The sequence below is a fragment of the Stegodyphus dumicola genome, chromosome 9 (genome assembly GCF_044657685.1).
Source record: "Stegodyphus dumicola isolate Sdum_Otavi_A_Nest chromosome 9, ASM4465768v1".
Classification (NCBI taxonomy): domain Eukaryota; kingdom Metazoa; phylum Arthropoda; class Arachnida; order Araneae; family Eresidae; genus Stegodyphus; species Stegodyphus dumicola.
In genome coordinates, this window is record NC_140776.1 from 184,253,838 (window position 1) to 184,272,704 (window position 18,867).

An 18,867-nucleotide genomic window follows, 5' to 3' on the forward strand; every position below is an offset into this window, starting at 1 on the left:
CGTCGTCATGACTTTAAACGCCTTTAAGTGGCTATTTTGTCTTCTTGTTGGAAGTGTTGTGTTGCTTTTGTATTTACAGTCATTTGTACTTTCCTGGCGAGCGAACGCACATTGCCTGTTGTTAACTCTTTGCATGATGCGGAAACGGAAAGAATTGCATTTGCGGTAAGAAATTTAAAAATTTTATATGTGCCTTTAACTGTTGTGTTATTTTGTGTGCTTTAGTTTAGGGACCTCAGTGATTCAGTGCCGCAGGCTAAATACGTACATTTTCCTGGAATGAATGAAAATTTATTTCAGGAAGTAATATCTGGAGTAACTGGAATCATAGCATATCTGCATTTTCAAAAAATCGAATAAGAGCTTCCACCCTGCAGACTATATATATATATATTCCTTAGTGATGGTATTAAAAGGTTTTCTAATGATAAATTATATATATATGGATTAAAATGGATTCCAAGTAATAATATGAGTAATTTAAAAAGCCGTATACTTGGCGCTAAAGCTGCTAAGTAATAAATCAATTATCTATTATTAGAAAAGACTTTTCGTATATCATCTCCAAAGAACAGAAATTTAATTAAAACGATGAATTATTGGAAAAAATTTTAGTCAGTATATTTAAAGTTATTTAGATTTCTGCTGTATTTAAAAGCTATATAGAAATATTATTACTTTGAACCATAAAAATTTTAAATAGTAAAAATAAAAAGTAAAATTTAAAGTACTGAAAAAATGTAGCTATTGTCATTGATCTTAGATTAACTGACTTGCCAAGGGTAGCAAACTAATCTACTATCAAATAACAATAAAAAAATTAAAGTTCTATACAAAGGCCGACAAAGGTGGCCAGATAGTCGTCATGGATAGGAACACTTACATCGATGGTGTCACTAAACTCTTAAACGAAGGACCATATAATCCGATCCCTAAAGATATCCTTCACCTTCGAATTTGTCAAAAATAAAAACTGCGATCAAATCTTCGCAAATCATTTCAGCCAACTTAAAACATTCACTTATCCCATCTGTTGCGAATTGTGCCAGATTATATGCTCTTCCCAAAATTCATAAAAGTGGTATTCCTTTCCGCCCTATTGTATCAAATTTAGGTACTGCCTCGTATCCATTAGCTAAATATTTAGTTTCTAGATTTTCAACTCTATTAGACAATAACATTTACACCATAAAAAATTCAATAGAGTTTGTAAAAAAAGTTAAAAACATTTCTCCTAGTAATTTACTCATGGTTTCTTTTGATGTAAAATCATTATTCACCAATGTCCCAGTGGAGGGTGCATTAAGATGTCTAGAAACCAGACTTCGCGAATTTCATTTCTCTTGCATCGAAATTGATGAGCTAATTTCTCTCACTCAACTCTGTTTGAAACAAACACATTTTGTTTTCCAAAATAAATATTACAAGCAAACTGAGGGATTAGCCATGGGAAGCCCCCTCAGTCCCATCCTGGCTGATATCTACATGCATTATTATGAATCAAAATTGTTTGAAACTTTAAACTTCCCGGCATGGTTCCGCTACGTAGACGATACTTTTACTCTGTTTGAAGGTAATAAAGATGATTTAAATAAAGTTCTTTCAACAATGAATTCTATTGATCCTGCTATTCAGTTCACTTTTGAACTTGAGACTTGCAATTCTCTTCCGTTTCTCGACATTCTGGTCACACGTAATACATCCAACTTCAGTACTACGGTTTACCGTAAACCTTCATCGGTTTGCCTTCCACCACGCTTTAAATCATGTCATCCGACTAAACAAAAGGTAGCTTCATTTTATTCCTATGTTTTCCGTGCTCTTCAAGTTTGCTCCTCCAAACTAGCCCTTGATGAAGAACTAAAGTATTTAAAAGCAATAGCTATTGACAGGGGCTTTCCACCCAACATTATTAATCAAGCAGTTAAAAAATTCTCATCTCAACACACTAAAAGGCACAATCTTGTTTTAGGAGATTATAAAAATTCTGTTGTCATTTCCTTCTTTCCATCAATTAGCTATAAAGTTGCACATATTTTGCAGAAATTTAACTTTCGGGTTGTTTATTCTCCCATCAATAAAATTCCGAGTTCCATACTCAAGGACCCCATTCCGGATATGAATTCCTGGGGTATTTATAGGATTCCTTGCCAGTGTGGTTTAATTTACATTGGCCAAACTAAGAGAGCCTTAAAATTTCGCGTCAAGGAACATGAGGCATATGTTAGAAAAAAGGAAACACAGAAGTCTTCTGTTGCTCAACATTGTTGGTCCGAAAACCACACTTTCAGTTTTTCTGCTGCCAAAATTATTCAAAAAACATCTTCCATTGGAGAACTGGATTTTCTAGAGGCATTTCACATTCATAAAAATCTTTCTGTTCTAGTTAACGATCCTAATTCCAATCCAAATTTGCCTTCGGCCTTTAAAGAAATTATGTTTTAGTTCTGGTTTTACCAACAGATGGCGCCACTTGCTTATTCTTGTCCAGGCTTTCTTATCTTATCTAATCATTATTTCCTATCTTGTTCATTTGCGGTTTTGCAGCTGAAGATGGTGGTTCGGTAAAACCATCGAAACTAGTCCTGTGAAAACTTTGTAAATATAACGCTGATTTTTGTTGTTTGATTTCTGAATTTCTATACAACTTTTAAATAATTTTTTACTACGATGGAAATCTAAATAACTTTAAATACTGACTAAAATTTGTTCCAATGATTTACCGCTTTAAAATATTGACTAAAATTTTTTCCAATAATTCATCTTTTTAATTAAATTTCTGTTCTTTGGAGATGATATACGAAAAACCTTTTCTAATAATAATACATATATGTTCTGTGCTGAAGAAATCAACTCTGTTGTGTCTTTTATTTAAATGTTAAACAAACAGCCTATGCTTATCAAGTTGGTAGAATTTTATTTGCATATGCAAAAGAGCATTTCGGAAAAGGCACTGAAAATGTTTTAGCTTTAGGGTGTCACCAAACTTAAATGCTATTCTGTTTAATATCTTGATTTAAAATCTATTTACCATTTCAAGGAAAGTAGCATTAATTCTTGTCTTTCAGGTGTTTTCTTAACCTTTCACTTCTATTAAAGCAGTATTTTTTCGCACATAAACAGTGTAAGGATTAGGTGGAAGAAATGTGTAACTTTTTTCTGCTTCTATGATGCCATTTGCTTTTCGTTTTCGCTATGACTAAGGCTTCTGCAGTATCAAAATCTGTCAATATTAAAACTGTGTGAAAATTAATTTGCAAAATCTAGAAAGTAATATATTTTAGTATGAAAACGGAATTAGAACTTTTTTTTTTAATGTTACGTACAAAATTGCTGTTGTAGAAGAAAACATATTGTTTGTTTTGGATTATCCTTAACCGATGCAAGAGATTCCTGTCCCCGTTTTAGTAATAAAATTGCTTTCCATTGTTTCCCAAAACGAAATCAATGAGGTCTTGTAAAGTTAATGAACATGTTCAAAAGAGGTCTTTGCGTAGCTCATATTCGATCATCTAAGAGATTGTAAAGAATTCGAAGACGGGGTGAGGTGAACCACTTTACTACATTACCAATTATAAATTACAAACCACTTTTATTGTTGTGGATGGTGTTTATAAAATTTTTAGGTATTTTATATTTTCTTATTTTTTAAAATTTCTAACAGTTAAGGAAGTGAAAAGGGGGAATTAATTGATGTTTTTGATGACGAATTAACAATGATTATTTTTCTTTCAAATTACATATTTTTTCATATATATGCAAGATAAAATTTTTATTTTAAAATCCCCCCTTTAAATCATTTTTAATATTGAAATCAACTTTTAATTGAGTTTGATACGTAATATTATTTTCATGCTCACTCAAGTTACTATATCTTTTTTAGCACAATCCACCTTTCAAACATAAGAATTATAAGCAATGGTAACGTACAATAAGATTATTGAAAGTATCTCGTAAAACAGTCAACATCTCGCAAAGCAGTAATTGTCTTACAGAACTGCAATGCATATCTTACAATTAATTCAAAACTGATCAGTTCTAATCGTTTGTGTATGCTGACAATGTCTGACCAACTCGTCTGGCGTCTAAAAAAATAACTCGTACGCTTTATTTTGCCATATTTAATAATTAATTATATTTCAGCTTTAATTACTGCTCTGTTAAACCAGTGAGCTCTAAGTTTCACTTAGTTAAATATGTCAAACTGCTGTATTGACTTTATAGCCATTTTAATAATAGACTTTTTAGATTAGTTGTAGTAAGTAACATCAAAGAGCGCTAAATTCTTTCTCTGTCATACACTTAATATATAAGCAATTATAATTAATTATTAGTGATGCTACGCAATAGGACTTTTTAGAACTCTTTCAATTCTAATCCGTCACTGTAACTGTCGCTGTTTGAAGGCAGGGCCGTTCGTTCCCGTCTGGCTGCTCGCGTACATTCTTTAGATTGCCGCCCCAAAATTAAAAAAAAAGGGGGGCTCAATGATTAATAAAATTTTTATTTCATATTCACTACAGTGACTATAATGAATTAAAAATATTTAGCCATGGTATCGCGAGAGTCCGGCCGCCCCTGATTTTGGCCACCCGCGTATTTTACGCCCTGCACCTCTGCTAGGAACGGCATGGTTTGAAGGCTAATCCACGAATGTGAAATTCTTCGTTAAAACTTTGCGGATTTGTCAGGTTTTCTCCATTTTATGTATATGTGTGTGTGTTGGTGAGAGAAACATTTTGTTATTTTTAACTTAATCACCAGTGGCAAAAATAGCAGGAGAAACAGAAATGAAAATTTTTATTTTTAGTAATAAAAGTATCTTATAACCGTTTAGTTATGCTAAGGGATTAAACACTTTTAATGTATTCTAATTTTAATTGGAAACATTTAAAAAATTTTGATAGTTTTGAGATTTTTCTTAGGCAGTTTTAAATATGTCGAGATCTGATAGTTGAAGTATAACCCGTGCATGGCAGGATCATAAAACCGTGGGTTTCCACAGTTACCTGACGTCACCGTTTGATGCCCTGCATCCTTGAACCGGTCCAACAAGTCCCCTGAGTTTATAGATGATGTTTATAACGAGGGGAATGTTAAATTTGGCTACCACTCGCCAATTTCTGCGACTTTTTTTTTTTAATTGGGTGTATTATTTTTTAAACAAATATCAATTCTCCCGCGTTTAAGGAAATTAAGGCTTTTACTAAGGAAAGTATTTTCTAGCGATGAATAAATTTTACTGAATGAATGAAACTTAAGCTGTACAAATTATATTCTTTCACTTTTACTGATTTTCTGAATAATTTTTCTTGTTAAATTTTATTTCATCTGAACTGTATTTTTTCCTATTGCATTTTATTGACCTTTTTCTTATTAAATTTCCTTTTATTTGAATTGCCTTAATTTACTGCAGACATTTGTAGATTTTGATATGAAGATGCAACTAGTTTTTAATCAGTTGATATTTGTATTTATTTTACTTCAGTATATGGTATATTATTAAGCTTATCCAGATAAGTATTATGTACACTAATTATTAATTTACTTTTCATCGTATTAAAAAATACTTCAGTAAATAAAAGCTTTTCTTCCCTATTCGGAATTTTCTCAGTGTAAAAATGTAAGAATAAGAAGATCAAGTAAAATTAGCCAAAAAACATAAAAATATAGAATGTTTCCTCTTTTTCATGATGAGCCATCAAATGTAATGTTGTTCCTGTGGGCTGTCTCATTTAAAACTGGACGTCTTCTAATTACTTCAGTTCTTAGGCTTTCGGTTACATGTACATATTTGACGCCTCAAACCACTTATCTGGTTCATGTTTTGCAGCAAATTATGACAGAGCCTTGCTGTTTCTATTTCTTTAAACGTATTTAGGCCTTTCAGAGATTACAAGGACAGCACATCATCAATGTTACTTGTCTCACAATATTTTCTGCTGAATTATCTCTTGAGATAATAACAATGTTAATACTTACAAGTTTCTATAAAAAGTGCATAATTTGCAGAGGGAGATGAATGTAGTCATACTTTACGATTTTAAGTTAAACAAAGATAATGAAATTAAATTTGTAATAAGAATTTTGAACGTATTATTCATCATATTGAGAATTTATGTATATAATTACAACAAAAGCTTCTAATATTTATCATTAAGTATATAAAACTTAATAACATAATGTCATATACAATAGATATGGATTATCTTAGACATAATATTAGTTAAAAATTGCTTAAGAAAATGTAAGGTATGAAAATAGTTAAGCTACTTGATTTTGATTTAAAATGAAGTTCCTCGAATACATGCAGTTCTCAGAACGGTATGTAGAACACTGAAGTTATTTGATTGTTTCAACATGCTTTTAATTTAAGCATGTGTAAAGGCATCTGGCTAGAGATTATATTCTATTCAAGGAAAATCCGGAGCAACTATATTCGTTTTACGAAATTCTCTAAATATTCGCGAAAATTATCCAAACTAAAGGAATTATGTTAATTTCTTTTAAGCTATACTATGTATGGAAAGCTTCTAATAGTGATAAAATGGCATAACCATAAATTGATTTAAAAAATCTCTTCATTAAAAAAAAAAAAAAAAAAAAAAAAAAAAAAACCTACATTGTTTATCTAAATAATTTAATGTTGAATCTTCAATTTTTCTTTGATTTTGGCATGTGATATCTGTGTATCTATCATTGGTATACACATGCTGGAAATGTTAGTACAATCAGTACTCTTTATAATGATTGTTCCATTGCAGTGAATGATACAGAAAGACCCCAATTCTATATTAAATCAGTTTTTGCTAAAGTGATTGCATGCTGTAACATTCTTTTTTGGCTGGACATAAAAGATTATTATAACAAGCATCATAATAAAACAATTGTAAAAATATATTGTAATTGATTAATTAGCTTCTGTTGAATAAGATTTAATTAGTCATTAAAAATTATGTTTGATATTAAGCAAAGAACTTAGGTAATTTTCTTAAATATATTTAAATAAGTACTGGGATTCATGTGCACCACAGAATTTCAGTAATCTGTTATTGTGAAAATAATTGTAAAAAGAATGAACAAAATTAACTAATCAGCTAGTGGTAATGGGAAGAAAGGACATATAAGATAGTAAAGATTAAGTAAATAACAAAGTATAATATGGTATAGATTTTTATAGAAGACTGGAAAATTTTGAACAGTAAAAAAAAAGGGGGGATTTAAAATGTTTTATTTATTCATTTTAAAATTATATTCAATTATCATGCTACATGAGAGACATACAAATAATTTAATTATCTAACCAAAGCAGTAATGGATATATCGTCAACAATGAGTTCAGGAGCATTATTAATCTTTATGCTAAACTTACTCCTTTTCATGCATGGAAAAACATCTGCATCCATAATAAAAGCATTTCCTGCCCCCCCCCACACACACACTTTGAGATTTATTGAATTACAGGTGCTCCATTCCTTCATTTTCGAAGCCCTCAACACTCTCTCACCTCCAGAAATTCGGAAGTTGTTTTTACAATAAAGCTGATTGACATCACCATAAGGCTCATATATTGTGATCATCATAAGGCTAATCATCAAATATGATGGAAATTGCTTTTACAATAAGGCTGATTCTCATATTGACATCATCATGAGGCTCATATTATCATTATCATTATCATCATAAGGCTGATCATAAAATATGATGGAAATTGCTGTATACAATAAGGCTGATTGTCATATTGACATCATCACAAGGCTCATGTATTATTATATGATAAGTCTAATCATCAAATATGACAGTGGCAATATAGCAGAATCATTAATGTCTTCCATCAATTATGAATTGAAGGTGCTCGTGTCACAGGAAATTAGAATGACATTATACTGCATATTTTGTGTGTTTGTGTTTAAATTTCTTTCAACTGACATTTATGAAGTTTCATTTTTATTCAGTTCCTGATGCTGAATATTTGGAACTTCACAAAAACAAAACTGAAAAAAATTTAAGCCCCCCCCCTTTAAGGAACTACATAAAACTTTGTTTTGCTTCTATAAAAACATTATAAGGATAGACATTAAAACTAAAGGCTCAGCCTGCTGTGCAACTATATCCCTTGCATACCTCTATATAACATCACTGAATATTTCATAATTTTGAGGAATGGCAAGAGCAAGTTATTGCTGATTTGCTATCTTTATTTAAATAAAATGGAGGGGGATATTTTCTAGTGCCCACAAATTTTTATGCTGTAAGCCAAGAAATACTAAATATCGTATCTATCAGGATTTTAGAAGTTTATTATTTTTTCAAGTTTGTCTATTTATGTTTATTGGATACATTTTCCCATTTTTATATATTTTTTCATTTTCTTTTTACCAGCTTTAGATTTGGCCAGAAACAGCAATGTGCAGGATGCTTTTGTCATTGCAGTTGAACAGCAAGCTAGAGAAAGGTTGGAGAAACTATCTGCCCTTAAAAAGATCAAGCCAGTGGACATGACGAAACTGTCTCAAGAACTGAATGAGTGTACAAACAACACACCAGAGCTAAATGGTGTAATCGAAAATAATCCTATTTATGTCACCACTGTGCCTGAAATACACAATGCAACTTTAGAACGTGTGAAAAAAGATCGCCTTGATAATTATGTGAACAGTCCATCAGATGCACCAGCTGCCAATAAATCCCGTGATCTTTCTACCCAAGGCCTTAATGGCCATAGTCAAATAGGTATTGCTGATCATGATATTCATGATCAAGAATTAGAACTGAAACAGGAAATTGTAGATAGAGAAGGCTATGATGAAACATTTTCGCCATCTTCACCTGAGACCCCACCTCGTGAAAGGTTGCTTGTTGAGTCTCAGAATGGAATAGACTGTGTATCTACACGATTTTCACAGGAATGTGTCTCAGTAGAGACATTGCTGCCAAACTTGCCAGATAAACTCAGGTCTTCACCAAGTGAAACTCATGTACAAAAATATCCAGCAAATTCTAAACAATTACCTGTAAGTGAACTTGATGCATCAGATGCATCAAAGGTAAAGTATGGCATTATAGACAAAAACTATGTTCACAAAACAAATACAGTGGAACCTGGACTTGGAACTCATCGTGAAATGGCAGTAGATGTGCCAGATTCTTTTGTTGGTGTTACTAAAACTGCACCAAGGTACCCTCCACAAAAAATTTCAGATGCCACTGAGTCTCGAAGAGAGCCTCATCCTGAATTTTTCATCAATAGTTCTGGAGATAGTAGTTCCACAGAAAATGATCCAAGTCTGAAATTTAACTCCATGTCTCAAAAGAATGCAGTGAATAGTAGGTATAATTTTATCAATAAAGATGCAGTTCCAAGACTTAATATTGATTCATCTGAATTGGATGATGAAAATTTAGTGAATGCTAGTGAAGAACAGCTAGAAAGGATACGAAAGTACCAAGTGAGTGAGTTTTAGTGTATTAGTCTTCAAATTAAAATTTACTAACTATTTATTGTATTAAATGACTTCAGTCTATTAAGTGATAATCAGTATTGTTAGTAACTGAATGATTATCTCATGAAATTAATTGTTTCATGAATGAAATGAAATTGTTTTACTAATTAATTTCATTTATATGAAATAAAAATTAATTATTTTACTTTCATAAAATTGTGAAAAGTTCATAGTTTTCGTATATTTTGTCTTTTAAATTATTAAGCTTTAGACTTAAATATTGTGATGTAAAATTTTATTATGAATAAATTTAAATTCACCCATCACAACAGATAGGTTTATGGGGTTGTACAATCATGGTAGTCAAGGTGCTGTATTCCAGAAAGCCTCTAATAGATAAAAATAATGATAAACAACTTTTGCATTTTAAGATAAGGGATCTTGAGAAGTGTAGGTGAGATGAGGCACTCGCTTTATAGAACAGTCACTTTCACATTTGCACAAATATCATGGGGTTGTGTAGAAACTTTTCACGAATGTCAGCAGGTGGATCTCCACCCCTTAAAAAGTATCATTAGTAAATAAAATAACCTTTCATGAGCTGTAATAAAAAATAACAAAAGATTAGGGAACATAAATCCTTCCTTCAGAATATGTACAATCTTTGCTATGCTTATAAATTGGCCCTTTTCAAGCAATGCACCATTTTACAGTTTGGTGGCTAAAATTCTACAAGCGTGCCTCAGCACACTGCTGAACATTAAGGCTGCTACACCTGGAAGGAAAGTAAATAACAAAATCTCATTATAATGAGGAGGAAACATGATTAAATTTGCTGTTCACAAAGTGGCATTGAGTCGAACTGAGCTTAGAGGACAGTTACATGTACTTCATTCCATATACTTTCAACTCTGTGCCAGATTTCATCAATTGTAGTGGCTGATGTGTGTTGAAGTTTTCAGTCCCTCAGCAGCCTATGACCAGATGTTCTGATTGAGAAATCTGAATTATATGCTAGCCAGGGCAACATTCGAACACCCTTAATATGGAGGAAGATCAGGACGGCATGAGTAACATGCAAGGGCATTATCTTGTTGAGAGGTGATGTGATGCGGGCATCAAAGATGGGGCACAGCCATAGGCCTTAACACATCAGATATGTGAACAAGGGGTATCAAGATGTGTACTCAGTTATATCCCATGCCAATATGCCAAGTGCTGGGCCTGTATGGTGATGACAGATCATCGCCATGCTGACAGTCCACGTTACTGCAAACATCATTTCAGTGTCTGTGTGGTCACTTATCACCTTGCTTAGTTCCTGTCTTAGGGTACATAATGTGGTTGTAAGCAGCAATGTTGCAGAATGCTAAAATGCACCTTGATAGGCCATGATCCCGTGGCAGAGGAATTCTAATACACACTGGTAAGAGTTTTTTCTTCTTACACAAGGCATAACACAACCTTGCACAAAAAACCAGTGTTCAAATTGGACTTCCAAGTCAGGGCTTAATTTCCAAAATTAGAAGTGTCGGAGCCCTATGGGAGACTGTCAGAAAAAAAAACAGCAAAAATAAATAAAGTGGCTAATAAAATAATGATTCAACAATTAAATAATTAGTTATTAAAATTAAGTAATTAAACAATTGATATTAAAATTTAATAAAATGTAAAGACATAAATAAAAATATAAAAAGTTATTAAATAAATGATAAATAATTTAATATGAAAATAAAGCACTGGACCTTGACTTACTTGGGGTGTCAGATGGAATTACAATTTCACACAAAAAATAAAAAATAGCTCAACCTGTATCCAGTTTTATTTAAGCTCTGAATATAATATACTACTTCAAGGGATGATAGAAATGAAGACCATTTGTTTTCCAATAGACCAATAAAAAACATTAAAATGGTTAAAGCATTACTAATGAAAATATAAAGAATGCTATCAACAGTAAGAGATAACGGAGAAAATTTTAACGGATGACGTGTAGGTATGAGGGGAAAAAAGAGAGAGAGGAGTCCAGCATTTTCTGACCACAAACTCCTGTCAATATAATTCCAGCTGTCAAGCAGAATATGACAAGAGAACAAATTCTCACTGAATCTGAAGGTTAGTTGAAAAAAAAATGTAATAAGTGACAATTTTCATCCCCCTCGGCGTCTTTGGTTATATTGTTCCAAAAAGTCTGCAGGAGCTCTTTTCTACGGGAAGACACTAGCATTGGAACGAAAAATTTACCCATTGTTATAAATCCAAATAAATTAAAGCCTGAATGTTTATACATACCTATCAGATGAATTTAATATTTTCTTCTGAATTTTCAACCTTCCACAAATGTATTAGAATTGTACCGAATTATTAAGTGCTTCTTAATGTTTTTAAAAGTGAAAGATCTTTAGTTGTGAGTACATGTCTTTATATCATGCTAAATTTTTTTGACATCTACTGTAGTTATTGGAGCATACGTGACTGCCTCATTATCTGTAAACTTGCCTTTGTTTCAAAAGGGTCTGCTTCTATCAAGATCAGGGATATTTTTCGTGCAGTTTGGGAAGCCACATTGTTGGATTTAACAAAATGCAGTACTTGAAACTTTGCTTTTGACCTTTTTTAAAATGTCACCTAATTTGTCAGTGTAATTTATTACATCAACTAGTTCCATATTTTCTCTTGTAGGGTTTTGTTTATATGATTACGCAAAGCCTCGACGGCTATCTGCTTAAGCGCAGGGATGCCTTCATGGAAGACTTTCTAAGGGAAACTGGCTCATGTGAATATTACACATAGGTAAAACCACGAAAACGTCTGTGCAGCCAGCCCGTTGAACCTCAGGCTGAACTACCAGTGTTCAGTGACTGTACCGTTTGGCTGGTAGTGGTCATGCTCTTGTAGGGATTTAATGGTTGAAATTTGGATCATGAAATTGGATTGGATGTACACAAGATTTCTTTCAATTTTGTCTCCAGGGAAACTATTCTGTGCAATTTGAATCGAAGTAGCATTCCAGATCCGGCATTTCTAATCCAATAGTACCGTTTTAAAAATGAAGAGGTTCAAAGTCATTCACAAACTTATTGCCAAAGGACTTTACCAACTGAACAGACAAAGAATATAAAGGGGATTTTATTGAGGTAAAAAAACACATTGCACATAGCTGTAATATTAGAAATGTGTCTGTGGAATAGCATTTTCCGTTCTGCATGTAATCCTATGGAACTGAGCATGTACAAAATGTTTTCAGAGCTAAGCAGTGCAGGTCTGGAAAAATTCTTAGAAGTTACATTCGCATTTTATGAGAAATGGCCTGTCTTATAGATAAGACGGTACTTTTCTGTTATACACCCATTATGTACTTTCCACTGCCATGTATTTTGGTGGTATTATTGTAATAATTGTGTGTATGTGTGTTTAATTGTTCTTGTTTACACACACATTCACATAGTCTCCTGATGGAGCTGTCATCGGCATATGTCTGGCTACTCTTTCATAGGCATAAAAAATGTCGCAGGTGCATAATGAAAAAGTACCGATGGAACTAATAGATTACATAAGTTTTCTATGGCATGCCTGTGAAGGACCCGAGACATTGGACTAAGGAGACATGGCACCCAGACGTAGCTAAAAAGAAGACATACACAGTTAAACATCCCAACCCTTGGAGTCGATCCAAGAAGGCTAACACCCCCCTGAAATGATCAGCGAAGGAAAACAGAAAATCACAAAGTCTGAGTAAATGACAACACTTAGTCACATTCATCAACAAAGGGAATGAAAATCAAGGGGTCTGTCCCCTCTGTGCTGACCAGGGGAGCCAACCCCCTTGGACAACCTTGTTGTAAATCTAATCATGTAGTGTCACCACAATCAAGGGGCAGACAAAACAGTACTATATGGTCCCTGCTGAGCCTGAACCTACTACCATATAAACATTGATTCTAGTCACTGTGAAGACTGATAAGTTTTCCCCAGAAGTTGATTCTGTATAGATATTGACCTAGCTAGAATGCCAGGATTGTTTCCAGTCAACCCTCAGGGGGAAGAAGGAGCTGAGACAATGTATTTCAAAGGTAACTTTAATTTTCAAGATCTGTGTACTGGAAGCATTGTGAAGAATTAATGTTGTAAACTCATTCTCTGCTGTCATTTTAGCAATGTACCATTCATACTGGATTGATGGTATGGGATGCCAGTGTACGTACATCCTGTTCACCTGTAGTCCACATATCCTATAATTTGACCAGCTGTAGTTGCATTATTGAAGTTGATTACTTATGATGGTTTTTAGCTCTGAATTATTTTTTAAATTTGATTATAAGCATTTAAATATCTAAAGTTAAGCTTCTTATAATTTTAATTTTTTGTTCTGATTTTGAAATACAGAACTTCAATTGTTCTGGTTTCATTACTAGAGCACTGGGTATTCCCTTTTTATCATCTGTTATGCATATATTACTGGTGTGAATTTGTGTATGAAGTTACAGAATATAAAAAAGTTTGTAAATAAAGAAATAATTTTGTAAACTTTAACATAATTAGTAATATTTTATAAAACATGCTTTCTAGGAAGACATAAGACGTCGAAAAATAGCGGAGGAAAAGCTCGCAAAAGAAAATGAATTCCTTCGAAATTCTTTGCGAGGTTCAAAAAAGCTTCAAGCTCTTGAAGCAAATCCACCTCAACCACCAAAACAAGGTGTGGTTAACACTGCCTTTGAACTAGAAGATGATGATTCAGGATCAGTATCCCTGTCCCAGAGGTCTTCTGGCTGCTTGGTTGGCAAAGTAGATGAATTGACAGCAACAACACCTGAGCTTGTCAAAACATTTGGTAAGCTTGCCCATGACCCATTTTCAAAATTTTTGGAATATGTGTTTAAAATATGATGAGACTGGTATATCAAACTCATGATATTTACCAAACAATTAAAAATGTGTAATAGCATTATTACAATATAACTAGAGAGAAAAGTATGAAATATTAATCTTGAAGTTTTTTTATATCCATTCCTTTTAGGTGAGATATTCATAATTTATAACTGTATTCTTAACATTATTAATGTAATAATAAGCAATATATTTGAAGAAGAGAATCATCTAAGTTCAAAACAAGGTTTCTGAGTATTTTGCTGATGGTTTCAAATACGTGGGATCAAAATTGAGATTGGGGGTGGGGGTACGTTAAATATAATGGTCAGTATTTTATTTAAATGTGTTTTAATTATTCTTCAGTGACTAGCACAAATCAGTATGATAGCAGTTAAGTTGTTCATGCATCAGTTACTATTTTAAACTGATCCTAATATTTTACCCCAAGAAATAAACAAAATAAATAATAGGAATGTGCAAAATAATGTTTGCGTAGTGTTAGTGAAATTCTTGATTATTTTGAAGGTTTATGACTTGCTTTTTATTTATTTAATACTGTTGACAGTGACATTAGGTATAAAATCTTACCTCAAAAAGAGAAAACTGAAAGTTTAAAGTCAGAAAGAGAAGGCATTGTAAAATGGACAAAAAGTGAATTTAAATCTACAGTTATGAAGAGCATTTACCTGCATTATTGAACTGGGTCTCTTGTTTTTAGACATGTATTTTTGATTAGAGGAATATCTAAAGGAAATATGGTACTTTTCCATTTTGCCGGCGCAAGAGATAAAGTCGTCAAAAAGGGTACAATTGATGTCAAATGGAATTTCCTCATTGGTAAGCTTTTTACACCTCGTTTTCAAAACAAGTCACAGTCATTTCTTATCAGATTGATTCTTTCAATACTGGCATACAATTACATAGAATTTTTACCAGATAGTTCAATTTTATGCCCGAAGGTCATTCGCAGTAATTAGGATGCAATCATACTGCTCACCCTAAGGCAAAAATATAAAAAAGGCAAAGTCAAAGGTTAAATTCAACAATTCTAATGAGAATGCACTATTCAAGTAAAGCACTGCGGTTTTGCATAATTTCTGAGTAAGCTATTTGTACGAATTGAAATAATTCTTGATTTAAACTTGTATTCCAAATTAAGATTTAACTTGAAATTAATGTAGATAATTACTGAGAGAATTAGATTTTTGTAGCATAGTTTATGTGAGATGAGATCACTCAGGGTCACATGATATGAAACGGCAAATCAGTATGTTGTACCTTGAAAGCATAGTAAATTCTTAAATTAATGTCTTTTACAAATTTATTGTCTTTATTTATCGTCTTTCTACAAAATTATAAACCGTATTAAAATGATTTACATAAGGCCTTCAAAATAAAAAATTCTTAGAACTAACATTTGTTAACATTTTTATGTATATACTGTATGTTGTCGTCAATAAAGTCTGCTTGGCGAGATTTGCGCCGGCAAAACAGAAAAGTACCGGAAATATTTTAGGTCTACCTTTTGTCGACTGATTTTTAAAAGGGGAAAAATTTATTATTGTACCTTTAAGCAAGGTATAGCAAGTTGGCACAAGCAAGAAGGTAGCATATTTAACTTATTGAAGATTCTAGTTCTAGGCTATATGCAAGTAATTTACAAGATAATGTTCTCATTGAAAAAGAAGGGAAAAAATATGAAACAAAAACAGATGATACATAAAGTGCTGAAGTTCATGTTTATTACTTGGATTTTAAAGTTCACGGTGAGTTTTTTCTTTTTGATGCAAGGTAAAATTCCTATATAAGGAAAATAATTTTGTTGTCTCTCCTGGCTGCAGCTCGCCATTCCAAGCAGGTTAATTTCAAGTTAGATAGTGGAAAATCCAACTGCTGGATATCTCCACAGAGAGATTAGTTCCTGTCCATTACTTGGACATTAAAGTTCTCAGGGAGTTTTTGCTTCTTGATGTATGGTGAAATTTCTGTGCAATGAAAAAAGTTTTGTTGCATTTCCTGGCTGCAGCTGGCTGTTCCAAGCGGGTTACTTTCAAGTTAGGTAGTGGAAAATCCAGCTACTGGATCTCTCCACAGAGACATAAGAATGCTCTTAGCAGAGCAAACAAAAATCGCTCTTAACAGAGTTGGAAAATAAGAAAGAAGATTTGTTTCTTTACACTAGAAACTAAATCTCTAAAAAATGTCTTGCTGTGGAACTTTGTTCATTGTTTTTGTTCAAGATTTCCTGGCCGTGTCAGTACGACTTTCTAAAATTTCATTTGCTCAAAATTTTCAGAGCGCTTCTCAATTGGCAAGAGCACCCTGATTGGTTGCACGTATAGTGCTGAGAGATGTGGGAAAATTTACATGAGAATTCTTCAGCCAGTTGGCACTGAAGCTGGAGGGCGGGTGACAGGCAGTCGATGCATAACAAAACAACTATAAACAGATGCATGGGAATTTGGATGAAGGATTCCCACGTTCTAGTTTTTCTCAGGAACGAAGCAATATTTTTCTTCGGACCACAATGAAATGGTGAGAGACAATACGTGGTTACAGGTCACATTCAACTTTGCCAAGAATTGCTAATTGTTTTTTTAAAAATAACTTTTCCAAGAATTTTGGGATGATCAAAAGAAAGTAGATATTACAAAGGTTAATGCCTGCCAATGAAAATAAGCTTAAAGTAAAGAATAGTGATCAGTTATTCAAACCTAATTTATCAGTTTTAGCTTTAAAAGCCAGTACTATTCATTATTGAGCTTTTTCATAGTAATGTTTTATGCTGTTTAGTAAACTTTTTAAAGTTAAGATTAAGTTCTTAACAGTTATACCTTGAAATCTAATCTGCACCTTTCCTAATTTTAATATAATTGATTTTAATTTGACTTATGTCTGTGTATTGGATTTCGTTAATCTGAAAGTGCAAGAAAATGGTATTGAAATTTCATTGAAATGATTTGATTTAATTATCTCTAAAATGCACTTAAGCCTAGTTCGCTGTGGTTTAAACTTAAAAAAGAGGATAAAAAAGGAATTGAACCCAATAGTGAGTAATATAAGAACAAAAAAATTAAATGAATATTTAATATATTGTACATTATTTATTTGTAAAAATGGTAAGGATTAATTACTATAATTTTAATTTTTGTTTAAAGTAATATACTTTTTGTCTTTCTGCTTTATTTTAGTTTTACTGCTTACCTGATTATATCATACTGTGGTGCCTAGAAAACATAAGATTTATTTTAATAGTTTCATCAAAGAAGTGCATAAGTGAAAGATTTATCCTTCTCGTTTTGCTTTTATTGAATTTTTTGTGTGGTTTATACTTCCAGCATTTTCTTATGAATATTATTATAACTTATGTGTTTCTTAATTGTACACATATCATCAAGTCATGAAATATTATATTTTGACTGAAAATATTTGCAGGTACTCAAATATATATATATTTTTTTATTAAGGTGCATCAGAACTACTTCAGAGCTTGTACAGATTAAGTTCGAGCCTCCAGGGCAATGGCCATAAGGATTCTGACTTGATGCTTATTGAAAGTTTGATTCGCAATGCCGACTTTCAAAATATTCTTGCCATACACAATAAAGTTCAAGAAGTGTGTTGTTTTAAATGTCCACCTACACCAGTATCTACAGAAGCGCAGGATATTACGCAAGAGGTAAGATTAAAGTGTTTTACACCTATTCTTAATGAACTTTCAGTTGTATTTTGAGAACAGGATTGATTGCATCTGAAAACATAAAGTAGAGAGCCTCTATATGTATTTCAGTCTTCAGTTTATCTGTAGACTATTCAGAGAGCATGATGTGAAACTTTAAAATAAAATAAATAGCGTTATCAATTTTTGTAAAGGACTCCTACTTTTTTAAATAAAAGTGAGTGCCAATTTTTGCAAATATACCTAATGTATAAAAAAAAATTGATTTTTTACAGTACTTTTTTAATGTAAAAATGTCAAAACATGAATATTTCCTTCATTTAAACATTTTTATAATTTTAAATATACATCTATCTGCTGGCGCAGGCATTAAAGTCGCCAATAATGATACAACTGATGACAAACGTAATAGCCTCACTGCAGGGTTCGTACGGTCCTTAAGAGTCCTTAAAATTCCTTAATTTTGGCCAAAATCAGTAGAAGGTCCTTAATTTTAATCATCTGAAATTTCTCTCTGTTTTTACGACTGCCATTTTGAGTGTGAATTATCATTTTGGAGGAATATTTTTGGCAATTCACTGACATATATATGGTTATCTTTTGAATGTGTTCATGGTTATATTTGTTTCTATTTCTAATTTAAATGATGGGATACTCGAGTTTCTAAGCAAGAAGTGAAACATAAGCATTTGGAAATTAATTTTTTCTAATAAAGAGCTCATAAACAACTTTTCGCTTTTGAGGTTGTGAATTCTTTTATTAAATGGTTCTAAATTTGACAACTTGTTAACAGTTTGGCGATTTTAAGATCAGTTTCTATATAAAATTTTTAATTCCGATATCTGACAATTTTTCGGCGATTTTTTTAAAACA

General features: G+C 32.3%; 2 protein-coding genes across 2 annotated transcripts in view; one reads left to right on the forward strand and one right to left on the reverse strand.

The window, feature by feature from the left end:
* Positions 1-18,867, forward strand: part of LOC118199656 (uncharacterized) — a 430,613-nt gene that overhangs the window by 385,500 nt on the left and 26,246 nt on the right. Inside the window, exons 7-9 of the mRNA XM_085824456.1 lie at positions 8,383-9,449; positions 14,013-14,277; positions 17,783-17,994. Coding sequence (XP_085680582.1) covers positions 8,383-9,449; positions 14,013-14,277; positions 17,783-17,994 — 1,544 coding nt within the window. The remainder of the gene's footprint in view (positions 1-8,382; positions 9,450-14,012; positions 14,278-17,782; positions 17,995-18,867) is intronic.
* The window catches only part of LOC118199657 (mitochondrial import inner membrane translocase subunit TIM50-like), a 94,518-nt gene continuing 85,386 nt past the window's right edge, over positions 9,736-18,867 (reverse strand). Inside the window, exon 10 of the mRNA XM_035371555.2 lies at positions 9,736-10,992. Within this exon, the coding sequence (XP_035227446.1) occupies positions 10,966-10,992 (27 nt within the window). The 3' untranslated portion in view covers positions 9,736-10,965. The remainder of the gene's footprint in view (positions 10,993-18,867) is intronic.